The following is a 16,113-nucleotide window of genomic DNA, read 5'->3' as shown; positions in this document are numbered from 1 at the left end:
AAGTGTGTCAAAGATTACATGAGAAAGCAGGAGAGTGAGGTTGAGAAGGATAACATGTCACAGTACGACACCACTTGCCAAGGCTTTAATAAGAGGTTCGGTCAATCTTACCAGAGACGTTTCACACAGGAGCTTGCTGCCCCTCACCAGGTTACCAATGGTGATGTGGAAGTAGGTGTTACCGCTGCTCCAGTTGGATATCTTGGTGAACGGATGGGTGGTGAGAATGTCCTTGAAAGGCAGATGCGAGGAAAGGAATTTTACATCAAAACAAAAAGGCATCACAAGACAAATTCAACCTCATATAACACAAACGAGGGCTGGAGGAACTCAGCTGGCCAGGCAGCATCTATGGAACGGAATAAACAGCCTATGTTTTGGGCCGAGACTTTTCATTAGGACTGGAAAGGAAGGGGGAAGAATCGAGAACATGTGGGAGGGGAGAAGTACGAGCTTGCAGGTGACAGTTGAAGCCAAGTGGGGCAGGGGAGTGGGTGGGGGGCATGGAAAATGAAGTGAGAAGCTGGCAGGTGACAGGTGGAAGAGGTAAATGTCTGAAGAAGGAATCTGATAGAGGAGAAAGACCGTAAGACACAGGAGCAGAATTTGGCCATTCGGTCCATCAAGTCTTCTCCACCATTGGGAAGGAGGAAAGGCACCAGAAGGCGGCTGTAGGCAGGTGAGAAGAGGAGAAAAGGTGAGAGGCAGACCAGAATGGGAAATAAAAGAACCGGTGGTGGGGGTGGAGAATTTGCCAGATGTCAGAGAAATCGATGTTCATGACATCAGGCTGAAGCAACCCAGATGGAATATGAGGTGTTGCTCCTCCATCCTGGGAGTATCCTCATCATGGCAGTAGAGGAGGCCTTGGACAGACATGTAGAAATGGAATTGGGGAGCAGAATCAAAACAGTTGGCTACAGCAAAATCCTGCCTGGTGTGGATGGTGTGAGTATGCCACAACGCCTTCGAGGGGAAGGGAGTGCAGAAACAGGTAGTGCTCTCCTTATTTGAGGAAGGATATATTGCCTGTTAAAACTAAGATGGGAAGGATCAAGGATCAACTTTATTCACCATATACATTTACACGTATTCAGAATTTGTCGTGATGTGCCGGCGTGACATGCAATCAGAAAACAACAGCATTCAACAATTATGAACAATAAAGAACGATAAACATAAGGTAGCGATTAAAGTATGGACAGAGAATACATTTGTTTCTAGTTGCTGGTGTAAAGACACAGGACACCCAAACCCATTGAACATCAATACTATCAAGGAATGAAACGGTTAACACGTGAGGATCACTTGATAGCTCTGGGCCTGTAGTCATTGGAGGTTCGAAGATTGAAGGGCTGACATTATTGGAACCTATTAAATAATGAAAGCCCTAGACAGAGAGGGTGTTGCCTATAATGGGGGAGCCTAGGACCACAGGGGGCAGACTCAGAATAGAAGGATGTCCATTTCAAACAGAGATGAGGAGGAATTCTTTTAGCTGGAGGGTGGGGAATCTATGGAATTCAATATCATAGAAGGCTGTGGAGGCCAAGTCATTTAAAGCTGAGGTTCTTGATTAGTTAGGGCATCAAATGTTATGGGATGAAGGCAAGAGAATGGGGCTGAGAGGGATCATAAATCAGCCATTCACTTGTTGGCAGAGCAGACATGATGGCCTTATTCTGCTTCAAGGCTTTATTGTTAACCCAACCAGAGTAATGGAAATTGAAATCACAACTCACCTTCGTCTTTGGGTCAATGAGGCTCACTCCATGCTTGTTGATGACGATGAGGAGGATCTCTGGGTAGTTTGGCTCAGTAGTTTGCTGCAAGAGAAGTACAGAGAGAAGGTTTCAAAATGGAGGGTGAAGGCAACAGGATAAGGGCAGAGCTGAGACAGCAACTCAACAAAATAGACACGTCACCAAGGACCTCCAGGGTCAGGATAAAGAGAGATTGGAGGCAGCATGATAGCGTAGCAGTTAGCACGACGCTATTACAAATCAGAGTCAGAGATCCAAGTTCAATTCGAGCATCCCCTGCGAGCAAGCCTGCATGTTCTTCCTGTGAACCATCTGGATTTCCTGTGTGGGTGCTCTGGTTTCCTCCCACAGTCCGAGGTAGTACTGGTTAATAATTGCAAATTGTCCTTGTCCTGCGATTGGGCTGGGGTGAAATTGGTGGGTTGCTGGGCAAACTGCTGCTCAGTGGGCCAGAAGGGCCTGTTCCATTCTGTATCTTTGAATAAAGTAAAAAGAGGGCAAGGGTGGAGCTTAAAGAGCAAACAAGCGACACATGCACACAACAGATCTCCCTTGTTGTTTCACAATGAGAGGGTCTCCCTCCCCCCTATTTGTGACATTTACTGGGAGCGTTGTATATGAAGGGGCTGAGAAACCTACTGGCTGTCGATGGAGTAGCAGCGTTTCTTTAGTTGCTCCTGCTCTACTTAAATTTACTGTTCCCAACTTCTTTTGAAAACTTACTTTTAAACACAATATTGTTTTACGATGAGGGGTACCAAAGCTACTAAAAGAGAAGAGGACCCTCATATAACTTTGAAGGCACTTCGGAAGCATAAAAATGAACTTTCAGAGGAGTTCCAGCAACTCAGTGCTGAATTTGAATGAATGGAAGTAAAATTGGATTTTATTAAAAAAAAACTTTAAGTGAACACGATAAACGGATAAAAGAGAATGAAGACACTTTGATGATGTTGGATGTAAAGATTGATGACCTGGAAAAGATCTGTGATAAATAAAGGTTAATGAAAAATTAAGACAGAAGATTACCGACTTAGAAAATAGAAGCAAAAGAAATAATTTACGAATTCTGGGTTTTAAAGAGTTAATGGAAGGCAATCAGCCTTTGAAATCTTTTGCAAACCTTTTGGCTAACTTATTTCTGAATATTTTAAAACCTCCACCTAAAATAGACCGAGCTCATAGATTGCCAGTATTCTTCTTCCAGGAGAACAACCCTGTTCAGTGATAGTTTGTCTTCACGACTTTCAAACAAAGGAATTTTTAATTTGTGAATCTTGTCAGAAAGGTATGATTGATTGTGAAGGCCAGAAGATCAGAATTGCGGAGGATTTTTCACCCGAGGTGCTGAATGAACGCTTCAAGTTTAAAAAGGTTATGTCAGAATTGTATAATAAAGGTTTTCAACCCTCTCTTTGTTACCCCTCTCGTCTTAGAATCATTTTGAAAAACAGCTCTCAGAAATGGTTGACTCAACCATTTGACTCAAGAGCTGCAGGGTTTTTAAATTTCCGAATCAGTATCAGAAGTTTAACTGTTCAATAATTCCCTACATAGATCTATGTTGCATCTGCTTGATGGATACTTTTTTCTTAGAATCAGCAGTCTAACTGTTCATTACTTTCTTTTATGAACAATTGTTTTTTTTTTACTTTTGGTATACCTTCGTATCTAATTTATTTTTGTACTTTTATTTCTTTGCTTAGAAAATTAAGGATTTAACATCAGTAAGTTTTCATTGAGTTAATACTTTCCAAGTTAATATGTTCTGAATTTTCTTAGTTCTTTTTAATATTTTAGACTGTATTTTTTCATAAGGTTTTTTTAAAAATAAGTTTAATTTTACTCTATTTTTTGTTGTGCCTTGTTGGAATGCAGTTAGCCTTGAAAAATTTTTGGAGCTCAACCAGTAGGCTGTTTTGGGAGGGTAATGTTGGTAGGTTTAGCTGTTGACTGACCTTTGGTCGGCTTTCTCTCTTTGGGTGGGGGGTGGGTTTCTTCTTTTCTATCAGATGTTTGGTTCTCTTAGCTTCGTTTGTTGCTTGGTTACTTTATTTTAAAGCTCATTGTTTGGATTTAATATATATTCCAGCGGTTTTTATTCTAAGTATTACTCTTTTAAGTAATATTTAAAATGGACCATACTACTAATTTACTTAGTTTTAATGTGAAAGGTTTAAACCATCCTGTGAAATATAATAAGATATTTAATTATATGAAGAAATTGAATGTCTCAATATTTTTTACAAGAAACACATGCTCGTAAATGTGATAATTTACGTCTTTTCAGATATTGGAAGGGCTTATTTATTCATTCCTCCATTTGGGCTAAAGCCAAATGAGTTTCGATTCTTATTGACAATTCAGTTTCTTTCGTTCAACATAATGTAGTGTCTGATACCCAATGGGTGTTTTTTTATAGTGTCAGGGAAATTAGATAATAAATTAATGGTTTTTGCTAACTTATATACCCCAATATAGATGACCCAGGTTTTTTGAATGCTTTTTTTCACTTTTACCAGATTTAAGTCTGTATTCTCTGGTTTTAGGAGGAGACTTCAACTATTGTTTAGACCCCATTTTAGATCGCTCATCTTTTAAACGATTGACTTTTAGTAGATCTGCCTCCTTTATTCAATCTTTTCTAATGAAATGTGATATTGTTGATGTTTGGTGTTTTTTGCATCCAACAGATAGAGCACTCATTTTTTTTCTCCTACATACATATTCCCGGATTGATTTTTTTTTTGTTGATAGTCAATTAATTCCATTGGTTTGATCCTGTGAATATAAAGAAATTGCTGTTTCAGATCTGCTCCCATGTTTTTATCTTTAAATCTTCTGGGTCTCTCAAATAAACAGATTCTGGCATTTTAATCCAACTCTGTTATCTGTGTAGGACTCTTAGTACCAGTAACTGTGGTGTTACCTGTTCAGGCTAACAAAATGGCTTCTCTGTATTGTTATAATGAAATGGTTTTTTTGTAATGTTATTTAATGCTGTAATGGGTTTCTGTATCGGGTATGTTTGGGTTATGTCTGCAGATGGGGTTGGGAACTAACCAATGGAGAATTGTTATGCTACCTTGTATGTGTGAGTTGAGCGGGAGTTCGCGGTCTTTCTCGGGAGGAGAGCGAGGAGGACGGATGTGTGAGGAGCAGACAGCAGTTCCAGAGCAGCAGATACTGGACATTGGCAGTTCGGACAGTGGCCGAAGGATCAGAAAGTCGTTGTGGATGGAACCAGAGGCGTGAGCTCCAATGTATTAAAATATTATGTGCACAACCTGATAAACTTATTGATTTGGCACCTTAAGGTATCTATTTCTACTAACCCATCACTAAGAAATAACTATAAAGTTGCAATTATTTACTCCTTTTGATGTATTGTCTATTTGTGTTGCGAGCATGTACCGGGGGGGGGGGCATTACACTGTATTTACACCAAAGTAAATACACTGCACTTTTGGCAGGGCGACAGTGGTTCACCCTAGGCGAACGGGTGTAAATTGGGGGCACGGAGGCTACATCTGATAAGGATTTAAAAAATTTTTTTGGAGAGCAAACTACTCTTTTGTTTGAAGAGAATATGCTAGAAGAGACTTCTAGTCATATTTTATGGGATGCTTTTAAGGCTTATATTAGAGGACAAACTATTTCTTTTACTGCAAGTGTTAAGAAAAAAGTTAATAAGGAGAGAATTGAATTAGCCAATCAGCTGAAACAATTAGACCAAAAATAAGCTTTGGTTCCAGACCCTGTTTTATATAAAAGATGTGTTGAAATTAAAACTAAAGATGATCTGCTTTTAACATCCAATTGAAACTCAATTTTTAAAAGATAAAAAGCAAGTTTTATGTTCATGGAGATAAAATGGGTAAACTATTGGCTAACCAATTTAAGACCTTTATAGTTAAACACCAAATTAAGGTAATTTGGAAAGCTAATGGTGATAAACCATCTGATCATTTAGAAATAAACAATACTTTTAGAGAATTCTATTCTAAACTTTATAGTTCTGATCCTCCTAAAGATAACACTCTAATGAATAATTTCTGAGATCAATCAAACATTCCTACACTTTCTGATGATAACCAAAAATTGCTGGATCAACCCATTTCTTACAGGGAAATTGCCGAAGTTGTTCACTCTTTGCACTCGGGGAAGGCTACGGGTCCTGATGGATTTTCTGGAGAGTTTTATAAGGCTTTTTCCTCTTTGCTTATACCTCATTATATTTAGTCCTTTCGGACTCTTTTAAATTAGGTAGGTTGCCATAATCTTTTTATGAAGCCTCTATTTTGCTTATTCTTAAAATGAATAAGGATCCAACTTATTCTTCTTATAGACCAAATTCCTTACTTAATGTTGATACTAAAATTTTATCCAAACTTTTGGCTCATAGGATTGAAAATATTTTGCCATCTATTATTTCTGATGATCAGATTAGATTGATCAAAAAATCAATACTCCCTCTTTAATATTCATCGTTTATTGAATAGTATTTATTCTCCTTCCAAAGAGATATCTTTTATTTTTATTGAATTTTTCAAAGATGAATACATAGTGGACATAATAGTACAAAGGGAGTGGGATTGCATTGTTGGCAATTAACACACATAAGTGGAAACTATAAGTAACACCAATATAATTAACCTCCCAAACTCTTAATATAGACAAGATACAAAGAAATAAAAGGACGGAAAAAAATCCTTAGATGTCGAGAAAGCCTTTGATCGAGTTGAATGGAATTATTTATTTAAAACTTTAGAAATATTTAACTTTGGGCTCGATTTTATTCAATGGATTAAATTACTTTATCTATCTCCCTCTGCTCAGGTTCTTACTAACTCTCAGAATTCTAAACCATTTCAACTTCAATGTGGAACTAGACAAGTTTGTCCTCTGAGTCCTTTGCTTCTTGACATGATCTTAGAACCTTTAGCTATTGTTTTCCGGGAATCTCATGATAGCAGTGGTATTTTAAGTAGGGGTATTACCCACAAAGTTTCACTTTATGCTGATGACCTTTTGCTCTACATTTCTAATGTGGAGTCTTCTTTACCTTCTGTACTTTCTTTACTCTCCTGCTTTATAGTCAGTTTTCAGGATATAAACTTAACTTTCATAAGAGTGAACTTTTTCCTTTGAATAATTTGGTATTAGTTAAGACTAGCCTTCCTTTTAAAATTGTAAGAAATCAATTTACTTATTTGGGCATAACAATGACTAGGAATTATAAATTCCTTTTTAAAGAAAATTTTTTTACACTTCTGAATTATTTTAAGAAGGCACTATCAAATTGGTCACCTCTCTCTTTACCGCTGATTGGCCGAATTAATTCTATTAAATTAATATTTTGCCTAAATGTTTATATTTATTTCAGGCCGAACCTGTTTTCATTCCTAAATCCTTTTTTGACTCTCTGGATTCTATTACATCTTCTTATATATCGTTGTCGGCTGAACTCTTAGTGCCCAAATGGCACATGGGGCCTCATATCTTCTTATATATAGAAAAATAAAATTTCTTGATTAAATAAAGTTCATCTACAAAACGCTAAAGAAAATGGAGGTTCAGCCTTACCCAATCTTAGGTTTTTTGGGCAGTCAATATACGGAATCTTACGTTTTGGTCAAGAGGACTGTCTGGTCTGGGTTTCTTTAGAAGCTAATTCTGTTAATAAATTTTCTATCATTTCTCTTCTCCGATCCTCTATCCTTAAGTAATTTAGCTGATAATTTTGTAGTTAAACACACTTTGAGGATTTGAGTACAATTTAGAAAATATTTTAGTTTATTGAGTTTTTCTACTTTCTAGTCCCATTTTTTCTATTTTTTTTAAAACCTTCTATGACTGATGTAGTTTTTAAAGAGTGGAATCGATTGGGTATTAAATGTTTTCAGGATTTGTTTGTTGGAGATGGTCTCCCTTCATTTGAAGAACTGTCAGCTAAGTATAGCCGACCCAAAACACACTTTTTTCAATATTTACATATTAGAGACTTTTTGCATTCTCAAGTACATACATTTCTTAAAAGTTCAGATAAGAATTTGCTTGATACAATTTTCAATTTGAAACCCTTCCATAATGGATCTATAACTAATATTTATGGTATGTTGTTGGGAATGAGAAATATTCCTTTAGACAAAATTAAAAATTTCTGGGAACAAGATTGTAATTACAGATTCCAATTTCTGAGGATACTTGGAATGAAAATTTTAAATTGGTTAATACCTCATTGTTATGTGCCTGTCATTCCCTTCTACAATTTAAAGTGGTTCATAGAGCCCACATGCCTAAAGATGAGCTATCTTGTTTTTATTCTGATTTATCTCCCTATTGTGATAGATGTAACAATGGAGAAGCTTCACTAATTCATATGTTTTGGACTTGTCGGAGTCTTGAAAAATATTGGAAGGAAGTATTCCAAACTCTTTTTTTTTTAAGGTAAATTACCTTAAAGGCTCTTTAAGGTAAATTTTAAACCTAATCCTTTGACTGCCTTATTTGGTACTGTTGAACGAAATGATATTATTTTGGAGACACATGATTTGCACATTTTGGCTTTTATTTCCTTTATAGCCAGAAGGGTATTGTTGCTTAAGTGGAAGGATGCCACTCCGTCTACTTATACTCATTGGTTACATGATATTATGTTCTCTTTAAATTTAGAGAAGATACGCTGTTCAATTTCTGAACCTAGACAAGATTTTTTTAACATTGTGGGGACCTTTTTTGAATTATTTTCAAAATCTTTGATTTGCTATTAAGCACAGCTAATAATATGTTTGACTATATGTTAAGGATTTTTTCCTTTTTGTTTTCAAACCAAACCGCTGTTTTTTTTTCTGGTAGTGGGTTTAGATTGTTTTGTATAATAATCTCTTTTCAATGTTATGTTTAAATTTAATTTATATGGATATGGGGTAATGAGACTATATTTGTGATTCCAATATACTGTAATCGATATATATCCTACTGTACTCTGTATTCTTTTATGTAAAAAATCAATAAAAATATTGAAAAAGAAAGGGCTGAAGCATTGTTGAGGATCCCTACCACCATCCCACAATCTCTCTGACCCACTACCATCAGGAAGGAGGTACAGGGCTAGGACTGCCCAGCTGGGTAACAGCTTCTTCCCTCAGGCTGTGAGAAATTAATACAGACACCACTGATGGCTCATCACTAGACAGTGAGCTGTTTACCCGTGCTGCACACCGCATACATTTTGAATTATATTTTGTTTTACCTATTTGTGGTAATATTTTGTTTTATGTGTGTGTTTTATGGGTGCATCATGGTTCAGAGGAACATTGTTTCATTTGGTGGTATATCTGTACAATCAGAGGGCAATAAACTTCAACCGGAAGGAGCTTCAGGTTCAAGATAAAGAGGGAGATAAGCTTTTTTTTTTAAAAACAAAACCTTCAAAGCAACCTCTATTTCAGCATTAAACAGGCAGTAAAGTATTGCCATAACTGGATTAATTCCAATTGTATAAAGGGATCATCTCAACACAGTCCGATTATGTGCTGGGGAAAGCTCACAAGCGTCTTCACGCTTCCCGTGGCAACAAAGCGTGCCCACAACTTACTAACCCTAACTTTACATCTTTGGAATGTAGGAGGAAACCAGAGCACCCAGGGAGAATGTACAATCCCCTTAGGGACCGCAGCGGGAATTGAACCCAACTGGTATTTGCTGGCGCTATAAAGCATTATGCCATGACTGTGTCACCCTAACACATACTTAAATCAACATTACAATTTTTTTCCTTTATTTCTATAATGGAGCATTTCAGCTCAATGACGCTGCTTGTGACTCCATGAAACTGAAATGTAATTAAATAATAAACATCACTCACCTTGACTTCAAAAAAGGCCGATCCAAATGTAGGCCATCTATAGATCAGCTTCAAGAACGACAGCTTGGCCTCTTCCCTCGATTTTCCTGCTTGCTTGTTGTAAAAAGCCACAATGGACTACAAGAGCGATGAATAAAATTAGCCAAATGTGTCATTCACAAGTAACAGTATTAGAGCTTAAAGGCCTACCACATATCATTTAATTTTCCAATTAAAGTTTTCTTTTGTAAAGGCATAGAGTACTACACCACAGACACAGGAGTGAAGTGGATAATGTCACTTACCCCAACACTGAACCAATTCCACAACCTGTGCACTCACTTTCGAAGGCTATATAACTCCCAATATTTATTTATTACAGTTGGCCCTCCTCATCCGCGGGGGATTGGTTTCGGGACCCCTCGCGGATTGCAAAATTCGCGGGTGCTCAAGTCCCTTATTCAACCTGTATCAATCCTGTGGACCTTAGGACCCAGCAGAACCCCAGACCTTATTTAACTTGTCTCAGTGCGGTGGATATTGGGAGCCAGCGCCAGAGCTCTGAATGCGCAGTGTTTCTGTTCACGAAAATAATCATGATCACGATTGAAAATAAAGTGGAAATGATAAACCGATCGGAAAGAGGTGAAACACCATCGGTCATTGTAAAAGTGTTAGGCTATGTCGGTCAACGATTGGAACAATTTTAAAGGGTAAAGTGAGAAAGGCTCTGCCCCGATGAAAGCTACAATTATTACTAAGCAACGCAGTGATTTAATTATTGGGTTTTTGGGTTTTGAGTTTTTGATCCTCCACATCAACCCGGCACGGTGGAGAATGCACTCGGGAGTGATCTGTCCCGAGTCCCGAGAACTTCCGTTCCCATGCCCGGCGCTGAAACATACGTTCTTAAGTATTTTATATGCATAGAAAGGTAAAATATATACTATATACTAAGACAAACGTTTGACTAACTGACGCTAAATAATAGCGTAGTAAGAGAACTTCTGATTTTTTTTGATCCCAATCGACGATAACCCACGCACATTCTCCCGTATACTTTAAATCATCTCTAGATTACTTATAATACCTAATACAATGTAAATGCTATGTAAAATAGTTGTTATACTGAATCGTTTAGGGAATAATGACAAGGAAAAAAAGTCTGTACATGCTTGAACAACAAGTGCTGGAAGAGCATTTCTGGGTTTTCGCGATTCGTGGTTGGTTGAATTCGCGCATGCGGAATTCACGGATAAGGAGGGCCGACTGTATTTGGATTTTTTTTTGTATTTGCACAATTTGTTGTCTTTTGCACATCGGTTGCTCGCCCATCTTTGTGTGCAATTTTTCATTGATTCTGTTCTGTTTGTTTGTATTTACTGGGCAGTGTATGGTGGCATACATGTACCTTGATAATAAAATTTACTTTGAACTTCAGTCCACCTCGTCCCTGCCGAACTATTATTCTGCCTAGTCCCATCTACCCACACCTGGACCACAAATTTCCACACCCCTTCCATCCATGTACTTATCCAATTCCTCTTTAATGTCGAAATTGAGCCCACATTCACTGGCACCTTGTTGCAACTGCCTTTTCCTCTTAAACGTTTCACTTTTAACCTATGACCTCTAGTTCTAGTCTCACCCAAGCTCAGTGGAAAAAGCCTGCATGTATTTACCCCATTTATACCCCTCATCATTTTGAGTACCTCAATCAAATCTCCCCTCGTTTTCCTACACTCCAGCGAATAAAGTCCTAACCGATTCAACCTTTCCCTATAACTCAAGTCTGTAACTTTTCAATTAATTGTCCATCCAGATATAACCCAGATTCTGGAATTTAGTCTAATACATGGTAGCTGATAAGACCAGGGGACAAGACAGGAATCAGGATCCAAACACATTATCATTCGAACTCAATAGTACTTTTATTTAATGTTTAGAGATAGAGTGCAAAGCAGGCCCTTGGACAGATCTCACTGATTAAACCCTCACCTCATCACAGGACAATTTACAATGACCAATTAACCTACTAACCCGCATGCCTTTGGACTGTGGGAGGAAGGTGAAGCTCCTGGAGGAATCCCATCTGCACATGGGAAGGACAAGCTTACTGACAGAGGATGCTGGAAATGAGCTTTGAACTCTGACACCCTGAGCTGTAATGGAGCCTCATGGGATGGCACTGAGAGATTCACCATGATATTGCCCTGGGAAGGTTCAGTTATGGGGAGTGACTAGGTCTATTTTCTCTGAAGCAATGGTGGTTAAGAAGGGAGGTGACGGAGGTATGTAAAATTACAATGTTATAGATGGGTAGACAGCAGAAAACCTTTCTCCATTTGAGAAGTAGGTAAGTGTTTGATATTCCAACCTGAGTGTGGCCTCATCATGGCATCAGATGTTTAATAGATTCCTTCTTCTTCAGTCCTTTTTCTACTTCCACCCGCCACCTCCCAGTTTCTCACATCAACCTTCCCCCTCACCTGCCAGCTCCCTCTCCCCCCTCATTTTATTATTGCTTCTGCCCCCTTCCTTTTAGTCCTGATGTAAGCGGCTACACAGGTTGAAAGGGTGGTTAAGAAGGCACGTGGCATCTTGCCCTTATTAGTCAAGACTTTGAGTTCAAAAGTCAGGAGGGTATGTTGCAGCTTTATAAATCCTGAGTTAGGCTGCATCTGGAGTACCGCCGACAGTTCTGGTCATCCCATTATCGGAAGGATGTCGGGGCTTTGGAGAGGGGGCAGAAGAGCTTACAAGGAGTAGAGGGCATGAGCTATAATGAGAGTTTGGACAAACTTGGGTTGTTTTCTTTGGAGCAGTTTGGGCTAAAGGGAGATCTGATTATGAGGAGCATAGATAGAGGAGACAGACAACAGCTTTTTCTCAAGGGTTAAATATCTAATGCCAGAGGGCATGCACTTAAGGTAAGCGAGGGGAATTTTAAAGGAGATGGGAAGGGCAAGTTTATTTTTTATTTATACTTAATTATTTTTACACAGAGTGGTAGTGGTAGACGCAGGTACATTAGGGACTTTTAGGAGATGTTTAGGTAGGCAAATGAATGTGAGGAAAAAGGAAGGACCAGGACATTGTTTAGGCAGAAGAGTTGACTTCAGTTGGCCTTTTGATTTCTAAGTTAAATGGTTTGCCACAACATTGTGGGTTGAAGGGTCTGTTCCTACAATGTACTGTTGTATGTTCAGAGACTTGGCCCAAAACATTGACGTTCATTCCCCTCACAGGTGCTGAATTTCTCCAGCACTGTAACATATGTGACACTAGATTCCAGCATCTGCAGAAAAATGAGAAGGGCAGCATATAAATGCAGGAAATCATAAACTCAGCAGGTAAGGCAGCATCTATGGAGGGGAAGAAACAGTCAAAGTTTCAGCTGAGACCCTTCATCAGGACTTGATATAAATGCAGACCTTGACTCATCCCAGCCCAGCTGTATCAGACTGAACACAGTCCACTGTGCACCCCCCCCCCCCCCCCGAGTAGCTGGGCTGGAGTTTTTCCTATGCCCACCGAATGGAAAGGAAACATTGAGGGAAAGACTCACCCGTTTCCAGTCATCCGGCGAGAGTTGCCGTATCACGTCCTGTGGCACCAGTTCCTTTAGCATTTTGGGAATGCTTGGGAACTGTGATTTATCATCTTCAAACTTCACCTGGTAAATGAGCGCCGCCAACTGCAGTACCTCATCGCGGGTACACTTGTGATAGCCTCGCAGATATTTTGGTAGCTCCTGCAGAAAAGACAGGAAGGTGAATTTATGCTTTGTTAACAGTACTGTCAGTGGACTCACTAACCAATTATATCTTCCCTTCTCAGTCCAGTAATACCACCTTATTGAGCACACCTCAGGAGAGGGTCACCAGGGTGCTGCCTGGACACAAGGTGAAGAGTCCTTGAAAGTGAGTCTACAGGTTGTGAGAACAATTCAGTGATGGGCCAAGTGAAGTTATCCCTTTTGGTTCAAGAGCCTGATGGTTGAGGGGTAATAACTGTACCTGAACCTGGTGGTGTGAGTCCTGAGGCTCCTGTACCTTCTTCCTGGCGGCAGCAGTGAGAAGAGAGCATGACCAGGGTATTGGAGGTCCCTGATGATGGATGCTGCTTTCCTGCGACAACACTCCATGTAAATGTGCTCAATGGTGGGAAGGGCTTTACCCGTGATGGACTGGGTCATATCCACTACCTTTTGTAGGATTTTCCATTCAAATCCAGGAATTATTCAGGAGTTATGGAATTATTTAAGAATCAAGATCGTTTATTGTCATTCTTCGGTACACAAGTGCAAAGAACAAAACAACTGCTATTTCAGATTTGATGCAAATTAAAGTTCAAAGTAAATTTATTATCAAAGTACATACATTTCACCATATCCAACCAAGATACATTTTCTTGTGAGCACACTCAATAAATACAAGAACCATAACAGAATTAATGAAAGACTGTACCAAGACAGCAGACAACAGTGAAAAAGACAACAAACTGTGCAAATAAAAATAAAGAAAAACCTAATTATAGTAAAAATAATAAATAAACAAACACTAAATAGAGAACATGAGGTGAAGAGTCCTTGAAAGTGAGTCTACAGGTAGTGAGAACAATTCAGTGATTGGCCAAGTGAAGTTATCCCTTTGGTTCAAGAGCCTGATGGTTCTACAATAAATAGAACAGTCAATGTAACATAGAATACATTCAAATCAGTGTGAATTAATCAGTCTGATGGCTTGGTGTCCCAGAGCCTGTTGGTCCTAGCTTTTATATTGTGGTATCGCTTCCCGGATGGTAGCAGCTGGAATAGATTGTGGTTGGGATGACTTGAGTCCCCAATGATCCTTTGGTCCCTTTTTTCACACCTGTCTCTGTAAATGCTCCGAATCATGGGAAGTTCACAACTACAGATGCGCTGGGCTGTCCACACCACTCTCTGCAGAGTCCTGCGATTGAGGGAGGTACAGTTCCCATACCAGGCAGTAATGTAGGCAGTCAGGATGCTCTCAATTGTGCACCTATAGAAAGTTCTTAGAATTTGGAAGCCCATACCAAACTTCCTCAACTGTCTGAGGTGAAAAAAGCACTGTTGTGCTTTTTTCACCACATAGCTGGTGTGTACAGACCACGCGAGGTCCTCGGTGATGCTGAGGAACTTGAAACTGTTTACCTTCTCAACCCCAGATCCATTCATGTCAACAGGAGTTAGCCGTCACCATTCCTCCTGTAATCCACAACCAGCTCTTATCTTTGCGACACTGAGGGAAGAGGTTGTTTTCCTGACACCACTGTGTCAGAGAGATAACTTATTTTGGAGGTATTTGCTATATTATGTGAATATTGCAGATATCAGTTCAATCAAAATCAGGTTTGTTATCACTGATATCATCAACATCATTATGTGCTGTGTCGTATGACGTGGGTGATCATGATTTTTCCATGACTATGATTGTCCTTGGCTAGCTAGCTATTTAGAGACACACACACACACACACACACACACACTGTTTTTTACAGAAGTGGTTTGCCATTGCCTTCTTCTGGGCAGTGTCTTGGCAAGGCAGGTGACCCCAGCCATTATCAATACTCTTCAGTCTGGTGTCAATGGTCGCATAACCAGGATTTGTGATATGAACCATCTGCTCATGTGACCATCCACCACCTGCTCTCATGGCTTCATGATAACCTGATTGGGGGCTAAGCAGATGCTACATTTTGTCCAAGGGTGACCTGCAGGCTAGCAGAGGGAAGGAGTGCCTTACATCTCCTTTGGTAGAGACGCATCTCCACACTGCCAACTTATCACTGACATATGTCGTGAAATTTGTTGTTTTGCAGCAGCACAATACTACTATAGGTTACAGTAAAAAATACTAAAATTACTGAGATTATGTTCATGGACTGCTCAGAAATCTGATAGTGAAGGGGAAGAAGTTGTTTCTAAAATGAGAAGTGGGCATATCTTGAGTAGTGCCAGCCCTTAATGAAGAATGTAGCCTTTCTGAGACACCACTTTTGAAGATGTCCTTGATGATGTGGAGAGCTGGGTCTGTAATGGAGCGCACTGAATCTGCCAATCAATCCTTGCAACATGGAACCCAAGGCTCCGGCACTTTGCTTCAACAGCAGCTAGACAGAGAGGGAGAGGAAGACCGGTCAAACACAGACGGTGCTGAACGCCCACCTGACCCCTGCTCTCACCCTCATCAATCCCAACCTCGCTTGATGCCTTAATCAGAGAGAAGCAACGGAATCCATCATGAGCTTGCACCCTTGACGTCTCAGAGAGAAGCAACGAAAACCCTGCCTCCCGGCTCTTTGGCCTCCAGCTGCATCCTCGACGGCAAATCTTACCAAACTGCCTCGGAGGCAGCAAAGCGCCAGATCGCTCGATCAGCCCCAACACGCACCACAGGTTCCAACTGCACCCAGCTTAGTAGTAGCATCATATTTGAAGGAAGTAGCAGTTTCGTGAACCATCTGCAGGACATT

The 16,113-nt window shown here is 39.6% G+C and overlaps 1 protein-coding gene across 1 annotated transcript in view; it reads right to left on the bottom strand.

Moving 5' to 3' along the window:
* myo7aa (myosin VIIAa) overlaps nt 1–16,113 on the bottom strand; it is a 188,356-nt gene that overhangs the window by 8,139 nt on the left and 164,104 nt on the right. The window contains exons 45-48 of the mRNA XM_059963729.1: nt 13,181–13,366; nt 9,634–9,750; nt 1,743–1,826; nt 112–231 (exon numbers count right to left, since the gene is read on the bottom strand). Of these exons, the coding sequence (XP_059819712.1) occupies nt 112–231; nt 1,743–1,826; nt 9,634–9,750; nt 13,181–13,366 (507 nt within the window). The remainder of the gene's footprint in view (nt 1–111; nt 232–1,742; nt 1,827–9,633; nt 9,751–13,180; nt 13,367–16,113) is intronic.

The sequence above is a fragment of the Hypanus sabinus genome, chromosome 3 (genome assembly GCF_030144855.1).
Source record: "Hypanus sabinus isolate sHypSab1 chromosome 3, sHypSab1.hap1, whole genome shotgun sequence".
Lineage (NCBI taxonomy): Eukaryota > Metazoa > Chordata > Chondrichthyes > Myliobatiformes > Dasyatidae > Hypanus > Hypanus sabinus.
The sequence above is the reverse complement of the archived record's forward strand: the minus strand, read 5'-3'. Positions and strand labels throughout refer to the sequence as shown.